The sequence below is a fragment of the Heliangelus exortis genome, chromosome 3 (genome assembly GCF_036169615.1).
Source record: "Heliangelus exortis chromosome 3, bHelExo1.hap1, whole genome shotgun sequence".
NCBI classification, from domain to species: domain Eukaryota; kingdom Metazoa; phylum Chordata; class Aves; order Apodiformes; family Trochilidae; genus Heliangelus; species Heliangelus exortis.
In genome coordinates, this window is record NC_092424.1 from 12,079,359 (window position 1) to 12,095,266 (window position 15,908).

Consider the following 15,908-nt stretch of genomic DNA (forward strand, 5'->3'; position numbering starts at 1 on the left):
TTGTCTCCTCCTTTGCTTTCTTAGTTTCCAAACATTCTGTAGTACTGTGATTTCTCTATGCCACATCTCTGCCTTAAATATATATTGAGATTAGAAGGTTTTTTTTTTTTGATTCTTGATCAATGTATTTGAGTTTCCTAAGTATGAATGTAGAACTAAAAACAAGATGTTGCTTCATGTTAGGGTTGCTTACAGTAGTATCTCATAACATTGGAATTCCAATGTATGTTCTGTATAATTCAGTCCACACTTTTCTTCATGAGAACATCATGGTCTACTGCCTGTAGAACAGTTTTTTAAAAAAATGGACTAATTATATTAAGAGCATGGTGTGTAGATTCCTCCATTTGAATATGAATATCCATTAAATGATCAGAGGTTTTAATACAGTCTATTGAGAAACAGCAGGGAAACTTGCATTAGTAACTTCCAAACTCTATTGTATGGTTGTAATACAGTTCAAACAGTAAAGTTTCAGCTTCAGTTCAAGGACTGAATTTGTGTTTGCTGTGTATATTTTTCGCAGTAGGAAATCAATGTTTGTTCTGTTTGTTTTTAATATGAAAAGGTCTGAACATGAGAGACATTCCCCAAACTGCCCATTTGTGAAGGGTGAGCACACTCAGAATGTACCTCTTTCAGTCACACTGGCAACAAGTCCAGCACAATTTCCCTGCACAGATGGCACTGACAGAATAGCCTGTTTTGGATCTGGAAGTTGCCCTCATTTTCTAGCTGCTGCAACAAAACGAGGAAAGATCTGCATATGGGATGTTTCCAAACTTATGAAGGTATACAATATAAACAACCAGTTTTTATTAACTAATTACCAAATAAGCATATTTTGATTTAAATTGAGTACATCTTCTGTTTTTTTTTGTTTTTATTTCTCAGGTCCACTTAAAATTTGAGATCAATGCATATGATCCAGCTATTGTGCAGCAACTTATGTTATCAGGAGAACAGAGCTCAGGGGTTGACTCAAGGAGACCAACACTAGCATGGCTAGAAGATTCATCTAGCTGCTCAGATATACCAAAATTAGAAGGAGACAGGTATGCCAATCTAGAAAATAAGAAATATGAAATGCTGATGTGTAAGTAGTAAATGCTGTTTAATTAAGTCATGCTGTGTGAAACATAAGATTGGTAAGATTATATTTTTCATGGAGATAACTTTTATTAATCACTGTGTTCACAATTCAGTACTCTAAAAACCAAATAATCTAAACCCCTATCTTTGCAGCCACTTCCATTTTATTCCTGTTATTTCAGTTTTTACACTCCCCTAAGAGAGATACACTAGATCTCGTTGTTGCCCTTTGATGTTCCAGAGGCTGAGGAAAAGTAGACAGGAATATAAGTTTTGGAACAGCTTTTCATTTTAATTATGGATGATGAATTTCAAGTTTTGAGAGTACAGGCTACTCACAGACTTCTGGAACATGCTTTTCTCTGATCACTTCTCTGTAGTTTCTAATTCTGTCATTTTGAAAATAAATTATGTGGATATGCTAGGAATTGCTTTCATTTTGTACCTTTAACACAGGCATACAGACTCTAAGCAATCAGACAGCGCTATCCCTAGCTTTTAGATAAGCTAGAAGGGGCTAAAAGGTATGCCAGTGCTTAGAAAGTGTCATGTGAGAAAAAGCAGTATTTCATTTATGCTTCCTGCAGCCTGTTACTGGAAACTGTTACCAAAACTCAAAGGAGTGAACAATTGTTGGAGTACCCAGGACAAAGTGTGGGGAGTCTTGCTAGTTTTCTGAATGCTTCTTCTTAAAATTCAGCATCACAGAAAGTAACAGTACCTCTACATGCACAGGAAAGGAAATCTTTGGTTTTAAACTTGGTGTCATTCCTGCAGTGGTGCAGAGCAAACATGAAGCTTAGGCTTCTGAAGAGGGTTTGTAGAAACCCAGGTAACATCATGGTAACCCATGTGTAGCCTAACAGCTGCTGGGGGCTGAACCTTTCCTGTAGCTTTAGGGGTGTAAGCTCCTTAAGGGGTAAAGATTTAAGCCATTTTGAAGAACTGGTTAAAGGACAGTTCAATCAGCACCATCATACTGCTCACAGCTAAGCATCCTTCACTTCACTTAATCTGTATAAAGTTTACTGTCACTTTTGCACTTAAGGGGAAACTGGAATTAACTAAAAGTCTTGAACTGTTGCTGTCATATCACAAAGTGAAGGTTAATCAGGTTTGACACAAAAAAGATGTGTTTTTTGGGCATGAGGAGGAAGTATCTGGTTTGTTGAAATCTGGGAGTCTAACTTGGTGCAGTGAGTATTTTACCTGAAGCTAGAAAGGCATTACTGTTCTTCCTGTGTGTAAAGAGACTGTAATAGGAAATGATTTCTTATATTGGTAAAGCCAGATGCATAAAAGCTTCATGTATATTGAGAACTACCAGAAGGGCCTAGTTTTTTTGAAGACGTATCTTGAACAGAATCCCTTTTTATTAAATTATTAATCTGTTAATATTTTTTAAAGCAACACACTGTTCATACACTCTTTTTGTACCAGCTACTAAATCGCCATGGTAGAACTGAAGACCAGTCTGGTAGCATCAGTTTTCAGCCACTATTTTAGGAACTTAAAAGAGCATGCTATCAAGTTTTGGAGGTTTTGGTTGGTTGGTTTTGTTTTTCTTGTAAAAATTCCTAAGAACAGACTTTTATTTGAATTCCATTTTTCTGAATTGTTGGAAATACAATAGTAGAATGAGGCAAATGGGAAGCTGGTCTGCTGCTTTGATGATGGAAAAAAACCAAACTTTTGTTAGTGTCTAGACCAATGCATCAATGAATGTAAAATACTGACTAAAAGATATGCCAGATTATAATACACACTGCATTTTTTACCAGATTTTTCTTTCTGATTTAAATAAAAATAGGAATGCAGCTACACTGTACATGGTGTCATTGGTGCATTTATTTAATTTTTTCAGTGATGATCTGCTGGAGGATTCAGACAGTGAAGAGCATTCCAGATCAGAATCTGTGACAGGTAGGTTCTATCTGATCCACGTAATAGATTAGAGGTCAGGAAGAAAATTCTTCTTCTCAGGCTATGAAAACAGGCTCTGTCAAAAGCAAAGGAGATTATAGTCACTGATTTAGAAAAAAGAGAAATGATAATACATTCACTGTATTAGGAAAAAAAGATTGACCTTGAAAGTATTGCCAATATTTAAGTCACTCTGGTGGAGAGGTTACATACGGGAGAAAAGATATACTTTACTTTGGTTAATAAATGTCTAATTTGACAACAAGCATTGCTTATCTTGCTGTCAATAAAACACACAAACCAAATTAAGAGAGCTTACTTGGAACCAGAAACAAAGTATATCTGTACAAAACTCTTTAAATTCAGGAAATTGCCAGAGAGAATTTCTGTATCTTGATTGCTTCCCTGTGGGTTTACAGTTTCAGAGTTATTTCTGTTCCTGATTAAACAACAGTACTATGCATGGTGGTGGTGTATAAGTTTCTTAGAGTTTGAATTAGAAATTTTGATGAGAGAAATGATTGTTTTCTATAACCTAGCTTAACATCTTTGAGGATCAGGAAGTGGTGAAAAAAGAACGTGCATAGAAATAAGGAAATAGACTTGATAGATTTTTTTCAGCAAAAATGTTAACAAAGATCTTGGGAAGTATCAAGTTTTAGAGTGTAATGACATGTTTTTCAACTAAGATTGGAAAATGAATCTGCAGAATTCATGGTACTGGATTGTTAAGGAGCAAAGGGGGAGCAAGGGGGAGCAGGATATGGCAGAACATGAATTGAGTTGGTTAGATCAGTTGGATTTCAGTGTGGTGGTCGAGCCTAAGCGGAGTAATTGGTAGAAAGATAATGCTGTTTCCTGGGAGACTGGTGACAAAGGCTCATGTCCTGTTTTCCTTACTTTCACTTTTGTTGATAAAATTAGGAGAACCATTAGTCTTTGTGGAAGGACTAGTTCTGGGCCTCTTCTATTGCTTCTTGAGATCAGATCTTGAACAGGTGGAATGTTTAACATACTGTACCTGTAGACCATTTACTTTTTTGTTAATTATGATGATAAGTCCATAATATATGCAGATATGATTCCTTTTATTTGAACATATATTATGTTAAACATTTTTGTTTTAAAGGGCATACATCACAAAAAGAAACTATGGAAGTCAGCCTGGATATAACAGCTCTCAGCATTCTTCAGCAACCTGAAAAACTTCAGTGGGAAATTGTTGCAAATGTTCTGGAGGACACGGTTAAGGATCTAGAAGAACTTGGGGCAAATCCTTGTTTAGCCAACTGTAAAAGTGAAAAGATGAAGGAAAAACATCTAGAACAACACAACATTCCCTTTCCTTGTTTGCTAGCTGGAGGTCTATTAACATACAAATCACCTGCTACCTCTCCTGTTAGCAGTAACTCTCAGAGGTCACTGGATGGCTTAAGTAGGACTCGAGGTGAGAGTGTCTCGGAACAGGGATCAACCGACAACGAATCCTGCACTAATTCAGAACTGAATTCCCCTCTGGTAAGGAGGACTTTACCTGTATTGCTGCTATACAGCATAAAGGAGTCTGATGAAAAAGCAGGAAAACTCTTTTCACAGATGAACAATATTATGAGTAAAAGTATACACGATGATGGTTTCACAGTTCCGCAGATCATTGAAATGGAGCTGGACAGTCAGGAGCAGTTGCTGTTACAGGACCCCCCTGTGACTTACATTCAGCAGTTTGCAGATGCTGCAGCCAACCTGACTTCTCCGGACTCGGACAAGTGGAGCTCTATGGTCCCCAAGCCTGGGACTTTGGTTCAGTGCCTGCGTCTGCCAAAGTTTGCAGAGGAGGAGAACCTGTGTGTAGATTCAATCACTCCTTGTGCAGATGGAGTTCATTTGTTAGTAGGACTGCGGACTTGTCCTGTTGAATCTCTGAGTGCAATAAATCAAGTAGAGGCCTTGAATAATTTAAATAAATTAAACTCGGCGCTATGTAATAGAAGGAAGGGAGAACTAGAATCAAGTCTTGCTGTAGTGAATGGCACAAGTATTGATGTAATCCAGCATGAGTCACCAGCAGATGTACCAACTCCTTTAATAATTCAACCTGAACAGAGAAGTGTTAGTGGTGGATACCTAGTGCTTTATAAGATGAATTATGCCACTAGAATAGTTACTTTAGAGGAGGAACCAGTAAAAATCCAGCATATCAAAGACCCCCAAGACACAATTACCTCAATGATTTTGCTCCCACCAGATATATTGGATAATCGAGAGGATGACTGTGAGGAGCCTGTAGAGGAAATACAATTAACTTCTAAAAATGGCAATGGGAGAGAGAGAAGATCTGAGATCTCTACTCTTGGGCACCTGGTAATAACTACTCAGGGTGGATATGTAAAAATACTAGATCTTTCAAACTTTGAAATTCTGGCCAAAGTGGAGCCACCTAAAAAAGAGGGCACTGAGGAACCAGATATGTTTGTCTCTGTGATATACTGTTCGGGCACAGACAGATTATGTGCATGTACCAAAGGTAAGACTTTTTTAAAAGTTTTTTTTTCATGCTTGTTTTGATTGTATTTGGATTATGTTGTAGAATGTTAGAATCTAAGTTTCAAAATAGTAATAGTTGAATTCTACTTAATTCATATACCATTTACTTGTGTTCCAGAGAGGACAAACTCTAATTAATTCTTCCATTTTAAATATAGATTTTAACCTCCATAATGGGAATATCTTGTGGGTACATCCGGGGTACTGGTAAATTTGTTTTTGTAGAGGCACAGATTTTCTTAAATCCAAAACAAATAGAAGTAATTCTTGTGTGTAATTATTTCTATGCTGCAGATTGATGTTTCAGAAGTATATACCATGTCTGTAACTCGCAATATAAAGAATGTAGAAAAGACAATGCCTTTATATGCAACATCTTTTTCAGAATGAATATGTCATTTTGAGGGAAGGGGGGAGGCAGGAGTGGAATGTAACTGGAGTCCAGGCAACTGCTACTTCATAGAAATCCTTAAACTGCTACACACCTCTCTGCTTCTTTGTGTTGTACTGGGGCAGCGGAAGCAGCTCTGGCTGTCATCCAGCTGAGTTCCTCTGTGCTCCAATGTCCCGTCTGCTTCTCCTGCATTTGAATGCAGCTCAGGTGGAAAAGCTTGGCCTGTCAGAGGGACTGAGCTGGTGGCATGGTTCACACATTTCAGATGAACTCTGGCTGATACTGTGTTGAATGTTACTAGAAGAATTTAAATGGACACATTTCCTCATCTCATAGTCTTGTCATATTAACAACTGCTCTTAGGAGGACTGTGTAAATTAGTATTGAAGTTTGCAGATTCACAATAGAAATGTTCATGTGTACTAGATTGTTCTTTTTTGGTAGCTGCTTTTGAAGAAATGTCTATTAGACTGTTTTAGCTTTATTTAATAACGTATGCTTTTCCCTAGTTAAAATGAAACTCTGAAAGGTTAATTGCCTTTGAGAAATGTTAATATATCATATCCTTGTCAAAATGTTTTTGCCTACGCTTTGTGGATCAAACTGCAGTCTCCTTCAAAATAACACCCAAATCTTCCTACAGTGGTGTTGTTTCTTTTTATTTCCCCTACAAAATTGTGCTATTATTTATTTCTTAAAATATATTCTGTCTTTTTTGTGTTTTAAGATTAATGATAAAAGTTAAAGGGCTAATTGTTACTATGCACAGTTCTTTCCCATCCCATGATAGTGTGTGTGGTAATTATATTCTTGCAGTGTTCAGTATTATCTGAACCTGTTTTGGGGCCTTGAGTGTAAGATAAAAAGGTCTGTTCACTTGGGAGCATTTATTTTGTGTGCATAGGAGCATTTATGTCTTCTGCCTAGATAACCACCATCTCTGTTACTGACTGGAGGATACTTCATCTTCCTTATAATAGACAAGCACATCAGTCAGCTTTCTCTGTAAATATCTCTGTATTTTTTCTCTCTGAGAGTGCTATAATATCCATCTAGCAATTTATAAATAGCTTTGCTGTGACTTATTTTGTTCTTGCTGCCTTTAAGATGAAGAATTCAGGTTTTTTTCTTCTGTAGTCCTGTATGCCACAGATATCCCTCTGCCCTCAAGTTTCCTTTTTGAATATAGTACTTTGATAAATCTTTTTTTAATTCATTGATTATTCTTATTTTCATTTACACCAGCTGCACTCCCATTTAGAACTTGATTTTATGCTCTGCAACAAAACTAGAATGAACTTGAGAATTCATTATTTTCATTGTTAAATGTCTCTAGAAGGTTTCAATTTCTATTCCTTTTTTTCACATATCTGTAACCTCGTAGTGTCATTTTTCTCACTTTTGAGAAATTAAGTTTCCAAGCCATCATAAGTACTAAGGCATCAATGTCCATTAGCAGTCTGGGTTGCAGAGTCTTAATACTAGAGACATCTGAAGCCTGAGTCCTAATGTTTATGCCAGAATTTATGAAACTTTATAAAGAATGAGTTGATCTTACATGTTTATAAACTGTACCACATAAAATTGAGGAATACTATAAGAAAAAGCAAACAACCCCCTTCAACTATTAATATTTTTTTAATCCTGTATCTTATTGTACATTTGAATAACTTATTGTAAGCAATAGATTTTACATAATTTTTGTTGTGTTGATTCATAACCATCCTTCAGCTGTTCTGCTGTAAGTAGGTAAAATTGCTTGCTTATCTGTCAGGCAGCAGCAGATTAGTTTTTTTTTTTCTTTTAATGCAGTTTTCTTAGGCTTCATCCAAAATAATTTTGAGGCTCCTCTATGCTTACTATAACACATGGGTTGGTGCCTGAAGCCTGGCAGCATTAAGACCAGACATACTGAAAGCAGAATAGCCACATTCAGTGATGTGTTTAAAGTTAATCCTTCTAGCAAGTACTTTCTAGTGCAGGGACTTAAGTGAAAGTGCTAAGCAGAAGATTTGGCACCTATAAGCACTTGAAATGCTTTGAAGTTATTGGAAAACTATTCAAGTATAAGCAGTAGAGTCTTTCCTGTTCACGTGCTTGGATGGTAGGAGTAGGCAAATAGATACCATAATGAGTGACAGTTTTGAATGCAGAATAGCCTTTTTTTTTCTGCTGCTCCAGCTTGTTGACATTATTTTCATTGGTAGATTATGTTCTTCCAGACCTGCCAATTAAAGATATAACTGAAGAGCAATCTCTGTGTAAATGGGTGTTTCAGGTTTTTGAGTGGTTTTAAGTAAAGATGTTTCAGACCTGTATTTGACATCATCCATCTTTGTGAGCTGAGAATCATTACTCTTCTTATAGAGCTCAGGTGCTTTGCTGTTTCAACAGAGTTTACCTGCAGTTAACTTCCAGGAGTGAAGTGTGCAAGTGTGGTCTTGTGTCCAGTAAAGTAAACATAGTGGACCTAAGTTAAGTAAACATAGTCGACCTAAATCTCTTTGTATTTTGCTTTTTTCTCATCCCATTGGCCAAAGTAGATTATAGTTAATATCTCCTTAGTAGTGCTTTGTGTTATCATATGGGGAGTTTATTGTTTTGTCTTGTGTTGTTAATATAAAACAGCTTAAAATCTGCTTTTATAGCATCCAGAATAAGTAAATTCTTTACTATACCACTTTGCATTAAGCTGACACGTATTGTTTTATAATAGAGGGGCAGCTGTAGGGTGGTCATTTAATGATATTTGAAGCCTGTTACCTGGTTTCTAAGAGAATCAGATAAAGTTTTTTCTGGATGTGTAAATTTCCAAAGCTACGGTTGTCACCACCTTATTTATATCTCAATGTCCATGTCATTATTATATGTTATTTAAATTGCAGTCCTACAAAAAATTGCCTAAGAAAATTATATGCAATATGCATTCTGCTTTTTTCTTTTGTTCGATTTGGTTTGGATTGTTTCCTTAATTTAGCTGCTAAGCTCAGTGTTTGCCATTAATACATTTTTGTTGGACTTTGCTTTAGAATATGGAATGAGGTGAGAAAATAGGCATATCTGAAAAGTTCCTTTTTTATCTAACATAAGGGTGCAAATCTCTGCTGTGTTTTCTTTTGGCAGTTTTAAAAATTGTACATATTTTTTTTTCTCAGAGTATGTTTAAAAACAGCATTAAGAATTGTAAGCTTTCTACATTTCACTGTTACTGATGTTCTCCCTTTTCAAGTTGTGAACTTCAGTGGGTGTAGCTCTCTGAAGAAATATTAGCAAGTCAGAAAATGAGGTGGCATTTCTTGCAAATCCCACACAAAGTGTAGCATTGAAATATACAAGTTGTTGGGGTACTTTCCACCCAGACTGGGTGGTCAAGTAGGTGTTAAAATGTGCACAATCGGAGTGCTGTTGTTCCCTCTAGTGAGTGAAGCATTCCTGGATTGTGCTCACCTGAAATTTGCAGTCTAATTCTTTCCGGATGTAGTTTTTGAATGTCTGTGTTGAGTGAAGATTTTGCTGTAAATCATTTCCCCATTGTGTCCCATCAAATATTCTGGTATTTGCCTTTGCTTTACATCTAGCAGAAAATCTCTCAACAGAAGATCAACATGATTTTTAATAAGTGATTCTTCAGTAGTTCCTTAAATTAATTTACTTACATTTTCAATGTAATTATTATTTGGAAGTTTGTATTTTTTTTTTTTTAAATCTTAAAGAAGAGCTTTAGTGCACTTTTTTTTCCCAGCAGTTCTCTTTTCTGCCTATGTTGCTTCAGAGCCTACAGACAAAACCAAACAGCCCCAAAGTTCCATGATCACCTTCTAACTGGCAGCAATTCCTAGCATTGTGCCAGTTCTTTTGGGTATTGTCTTGAGTTAGCCAGAGTTGGAAGCTGTAAGAAGACCATGAACATTGCATGTAACCCATCGTGTACGTCATGTATCTTAGTGATTTTTTTTTTTTTAATATTTCTAGTTGCAGGCCAGGCAGAACTGGATGGCACTTTCCTTTCTTGCTCTTGAGTTGTATGTAGTGTATTTATTTTTATTACTCTCTGTACTTCTCCTGTTTTTTCTTTTTTGTTGTTTTGTTTTGGGTTTTTTGTGTTGGGGTTTTTGTTTCTGGTTTTGTTTTTGTGGGGTTTTTTTTTGTTTTGCCTTCTGTGTCATTAGACTTGGTAAGCCTTGTGTTTTGTGTTTTTGAAGTTCAGGAATCAAATCAGTGTTTCTTGTTTTCTGCCTTCATTGACAATGGGGTCTAATAGATTTGGGGAGAGACCAAGTTTATTTCATGTTGGAATTAGTGTTGGAAGTGATGCTAAGAGATCATCTTCAAGTCATAATCAATTCAACTTACCTATTCTGAAGAACAGTACTCATAAGCTTGTTTTCAAAGTTCTTCAACATGGAGAATGTTGTCCTTGGTGATGATTTTTTTTTTTCTTTTTCCCCTAGAATTTAGCCTGTATAATCTTTGTTGCTTTGGAGTCACTATTGCTCTACTGTCTCTTATGAACATAGCAAAGAAATTGCTTCAAAAAGGAAGGGAAGACAGAGCTTATTTAGTACTGTCCTTCTCCAACTACTTGTTTTCTGAGGCTGTATATCTCCCTTTTAAACATTTCTCAGGGCCTTTGGAAGAAAAAAAACCAGCCCTTGCTCTCCCTCCCTAAAGAGCAGCGCAAGTCAGTCCACATGGTTCTTGATGAGATACTCAAAACCAGGCAGAGTGATCCTACAGATGTCTTGGAATGGAACAGAATTCCATAGGAGCTCTGCAGTCTGTACATACCATGTGTGCATATACATAGTGGGATATTTGCTCTTTTGAGCAGGAAATTGAATCCAGTTTATCCTGTGACTCACAGGAGCTGCTCTTACAGAACTGCTGGCTAGCTGATTTTTCTTCATCCCATAATAGTGCATTTAATTACTTTTTGCTAGGCGTAGTAACTTTCACTTATCCCTATTCAAGTGCATTCTATTTTTACATAAGCCAGGATGGATTTTCACAGCTGAAATCTCCAAGAATAGTGTAAATCCTGCTGAAGTGAGGTTTTGGGGAAGCTTTCTCGAGGACATTTTTCAAGTGTTCTGAACTAATATGGTTAGAGCTAAGCCCTTCTCTGCAGCCCGGTGGTGTGATGAGGAGAACTGTGAAGTTGTTTAGTGGATACTTCTGTGTGGTATGGGGTTTTTTGTGGTTTGTTTTTTTTCTTAATTCCTTTAGCCACTCAGGTATTGCTCAAGTACGTTCTTGTGCTTTGATTTGCTATGAACAGTTGTGTTGCTCTTCCAGGCTTCTGCCAGAGTGCAGGATGTGTTCAGGATACTGAGCGTTCCACCAGATTGGCTTTGACAGTGGTGGCCTTATCTCTGACATTTCTCTAACTTGTGCCAATGCTACATTCCTGGAAATTGTAACTGTTTTGCCAGGGTGAAGCTTGGGATTTATTTGGATGGATTTATGATTCTTGTGGTCTCTATAACCCACCATGTTCTTGAGCTTAAGCAAATTGCAGACTTTAAATACAATTCAGAACTGTCTTTTGCATGTGTTAACTGTTATTTTGAAGAAATATAATGATGCTGATTTCCAATTATTCTCCTTTGTGATCACTGAGTGTCAGTTCTTGTATCATCTTGGTGGTTCAACAGAAGCATTTATCACTGCTGTCAAAGTGATGCAAGCAGAGAAGTCTACAGAAAAGCTACTGCTTATGGTGTTTGCTACCTGGCTGGAATTAGAAGAGTGAATGAGTCACTGTTTCAGCATAGTAGTGCATGCCCTGAGCCAAGAGTAATGGAAAAAAACACCACCAAAAAGGCAGCAGCATTTTTTTTTCTTTTTTTTAATTTTTATATTTTCCTGGCGTTTGACTATAGAAACTATGGTATCTTTGAAACAATTAAGCATGCTTCATCAAAAGGTCACCTTTGGATATTCTATGAGAGCAAATGTCTCCTTTGTGGTACAGAAGCAAAGGTGTGTATAGGGTTTTGGAAGTGTGCACAATCAGTAATAGTTTTATAGTCTAGTACTGTATAACTGAAGTTCATAATAAACTTCTTCACAGAAGCTTTTTAAAAACAAATATGAGGATGTGAGATGTCTCAAGTTTAATGTAGAATTTTTCTTGGAAAAGTGCTGGGATCTTTCAGGAATGCAGAGATTGTGACTCTGTTGTAGTATGGATGAAAATGGTGAGGATTTTTTTGCTGCTGTTATTTAGTGACAGAAACTCAAACTTGGCTGAAGAACCAAAATTTTGTTTCTTTAAGACCAAACCCAAACCAACCATCTGGAGAATAAGTAAGACCTTGGCATAACTTTCCCTTAAAAATTCCTAACAAGTTCTGAAGTTATTTAGCTTTTCTCTTGCTGTGAGCCATAAAACTGTCAGATGATGGAAATAAGTTGAACTTCCATTGCATGAGGGTATGTTTTCTTTCCAGAACAGGAGATTATCTGGTATTGGTTGTTGAGATCATCCTGATCCCTGATCTTTGAGCTGTAAACATAATGTGAAACAAACTGAGGTTTGGCTTTTTACCAGATGAAGCTGTTAAGGTCTGTGTTATCAAATGTGTCCCTAATTCTCTTTGTTTGAGGGAAATTGCTCAGTTGTGAGATGTTTATTTTCTAGGAAACACATTATTAATAAGTGCTATTTGCTAGAAATACCTTTTACCCCCTCCACTCTTGGGATGTACTGTTATACACTGGGTGGATTGGGGCTGAGAAAGGGACACTACAGGCTTCTTACTGGGTCTCAGTGATAAATGCCTCACCAGAAATGGCTTAATGAAATAGCTGTTTAAGTTAGAGTAAAAAGAGAAACATAGGTAGCAAGGAAATCTCACATCCCTTCAGATGCCAGGAGCCGTTCCTTTGTGCGGCATCACACAGACCCTGGGTGGATTTTTCCACAGCACATTACACAGAACCTGTCTATGGAGAGGTTCTTCTTTTTGACCTCAAATGAGAGGTCACTTGAGCTATTAGTTTCCTGGTTTTATTTCGTCTTATTAAAACAGCTGTTTTGTTAAGCTGTTTGTTGTCAGGTCTTTCTTACAGAGATCCAGAAAAACCCCTGTACCAGCTCTGAGCCTCCAACATGTTCACGCTCTGCCTCCCTGCACCTCTATCACTGGCTGGTTTGCTCCCATCACCCCTCACAGTGGAGAACATGCACCTGCTGATCATGTTTCTCTCTTGGGTTTTTACTATGTGTATTATCTCGGGTTTGTTTCTCAATACCTGGATAATTTGCATAACAGGGTTTGTGATAACATTAGTCAAGGTACTGAAAGACTGTAGTCAGTTTCCAGAAAAATTGCTGAAGGCTGACCCTTTCCTCTCTATTGAAATCATATGATTAGGGTGTTTGCAGCTTCTAAGACTGCTGCCCCTTCTGCTCCCCCCAGCCCTCTTTGAATTTAAGCATGCTTTGAAATTAAGCATGTCATTTACATGTCACTGTAAATGACAAAATTAATCTGTGTATCTGTGGTGATGAATAAGGGGTAACTTTAAACGTTTTCAAGCTTCTGTTGGAAACTTGTGTCCACTGAAAATTTTGGACTTGCTATCACATTTGCTGACCTGATCACTGTTGTTACTCTGGATCTTATGAAATAATGTGAACAGCCCCTTAGTTTGAGAGTTTGGTGGGGAAATAATTTTTTTCAAATCCCAAATATTGACCTTTAAAAGGAAATATATGCAGCCTGTACAAATGAAGTAGTGTAGGCCTTCAGTTGACTACTCTGTTTGCATTATGGAAAATGTCATAATGGTTATTATTTTGCATTTCAGTTGGGTTTTCCTCAAGATTTAATCCTTCTCTTCCCTAACACTTATTTTTCTTTCATAAAATTCACATTTGGCATCATTATTTTTGTAGTTCTGTTTTGCATTAACCCTGAACATTTTTGTTGTAGTGAAGCAAAATGAATATTGCTCTATAATCTTACTGATTTCAGGTCCAGTGTAATTATTGTCACAGTTGTGTAGTACTGTAACTACAGGCCTGCTGTCTGAGTTGAATTTAGGTGTATGCCTGTCTAAATTTCCTTCTTTTGTTTTCTGTGACGATTTTAGGTGGAGAACTTCATTTCCTTCAGATTGGAGGGACCTGCGATGACATAGATGAAGCTGATATACTTGTAGATGGATCCCTTTCTAAAAATGTAGAACAGTCATCAGAAGGCACCAAGCCCTTATCTAATCCTTCTAGCCCAGGCATTACAGGTAAATTGCATGTTTAAATGTATCAGAATAATGCATTTGTAATTTTTGCAAGTTGCATGTTAATATGACTTTGAGATATTTAGCAGCATGTTCCTTTATACTTCTTTGATGCCTGAAATTGAATTTCTGTAGTTACCATATGTCTATAGCTGATTATGTATAAGCATAACACTTCAGCAGGTTCTGATATTTTTTAAAGGAAGCTTTTGTATCACTGATTGTTTTTGCAATCTGTACATGTTATTTTAAGTGTGGCAGACAGGGAAAACCAGATAATTGTGTATCGTTTAAATAGGCATGAGCTCTTTATTTGTAATTAAAATAATATTTTCATTACGTAAAATTGCAAATAAAGTTTTGTGCTGAAGTTGTACTGGTCTATTTCATAAAACTACAAAATGTGTTCAGCAAGTATTGTTGCACGTGGTAAAATTGATGCTCTCTATATTCAGGCAGTGCAGTTGCTGTTGATATATTAAGCTTACAATGTGAACTCTTGGATTTTTGTTTTTAGCATTTTGTCTGGATTGAGCCAGGTCCAAATACTGCTGTCATTTGCTTAATAGATTCCTTCTTGCAAAGGTAGTCTGCCTTAGGACAGCAAGAAATAATTGTTCAGAGTATTTGCAGTTTATTTTCATTGCAGTTCTCATATACCAGTTCTGGCACCAGAGTGCTGCCTTTTGTAGTATCCTGGTGCACTTGGGTAGACTAAAGAGTTGGGCGAGAGGGTTGTTCCCTATTATACTGAGGCAGAAGGGGAAAAATGTGAGGTATTCCCCTGCTTGTAAGGAAGAGCAGGGAGTATGCAGGTTATGGAAGCTCTTGCACGGGCCTCACCATCTTTTTTGAGCCCCCATCAAAGATACTTAGTGTACATAACTTTCTACAAATCTGATTTTGCTGGTTATGCTTGAGGAAGGTTTGAGTCTTGTTGATTTTGTTGATTTTTAAAGTGTATATATAGTCTTTGTTTTCTGCTTTAAAGGGAATTGTTTGTGAGGGAACTGTGAAGCCATTACTTTTTTCGTTTTGTTTTAACCCAAAATTGTTGAAGATAGAAACAGAGATTTTTTTTTTATTTATTTATTTTATTTGAGTTGGAGGTTAGAGGCTTTGGTCATGTCTGTTGGGCCAGAAATAGGAATATACTGGGAATAGATGACCAGCAATATAAAATGTAAGAATAAATTTATATAAAGCATGAAGATTAAGCAGTGATCTATTGGAAATGAACCATTCATGTAGCCATGACTTTAAGAAAAGTCATGTTTATTTTGTGTGTGTGGTGGGGAATATCTGTCTGCAGCTGCAGAGTATGCAAAATGGCTTTTTTTCTTAGAAGCAAATTGAAAAAGGTTGTTACTTTTCTAAACAGTTTAAAACTTTTTTCAAAATTTCACTTTTGCAAGACAAAAAAACATGTAATTCTGTAAAAGAAACGAAGTATACTTGACAGCACTGGAGAATTAAGTCCTTAGTTCAGCTTAGGGTTTGATTCCACATTACATGTGATAGCTCTGAATTCGTAATTGTTTCTTTTGGAGGGGGAGTGAGAGAATAAAGCAAAGAAAGTACTGTCTACTCAAAGCTGGAATTGTTGCATAGCTTGAGCTATGATCTTAATTCTTATTGCAGTGCCATCTAGCTAACGAGATTCACATTTGGAAGTAAAAAAAGTTAAGGCATTTGCAGTATTATTGAA

At 36.7% G+C, this 15,908-nt stretch overlaps 1 protein-coding gene across 10 annotated transcripts in view; it reads left to right on the forward strand.

Annotated features, from left to right (window-relative positions):
• The window catches only part of BIRC6 (baculoviral IAP repeat containing 6), a 155,914-nt gene that overhangs the window by 22,172 nt on the left and 117,834 nt on the right, over positions 1 to 15,908 (forward strand). For all 10 annotated transcript variants that reach the window (XM_071739197.1, XM_071739202.1, XM_071739199.1 and 7 more), the window contains exons 7-11: positions 569 to 791; positions 895 to 1,055; positions 2,957 to 3,015; positions 4,145 to 5,539; positions 14,054 to 14,203. In XM_071739197.1, coding sequence (XP_071595298.1) covers positions 569 to 791; positions 895 to 1,055; positions 2,957 to 3,015; positions 4,145 to 5,539; positions 14,054 to 14,203 — 1,988 coding nt within the window. The remainder of the gene's footprint in view (positions 1 to 568; positions 792 to 894; positions 1,056 to 2,956; positions 3,016 to 4,144; positions 5,540 to 14,053; positions 14,204 to 15,908) is intronic.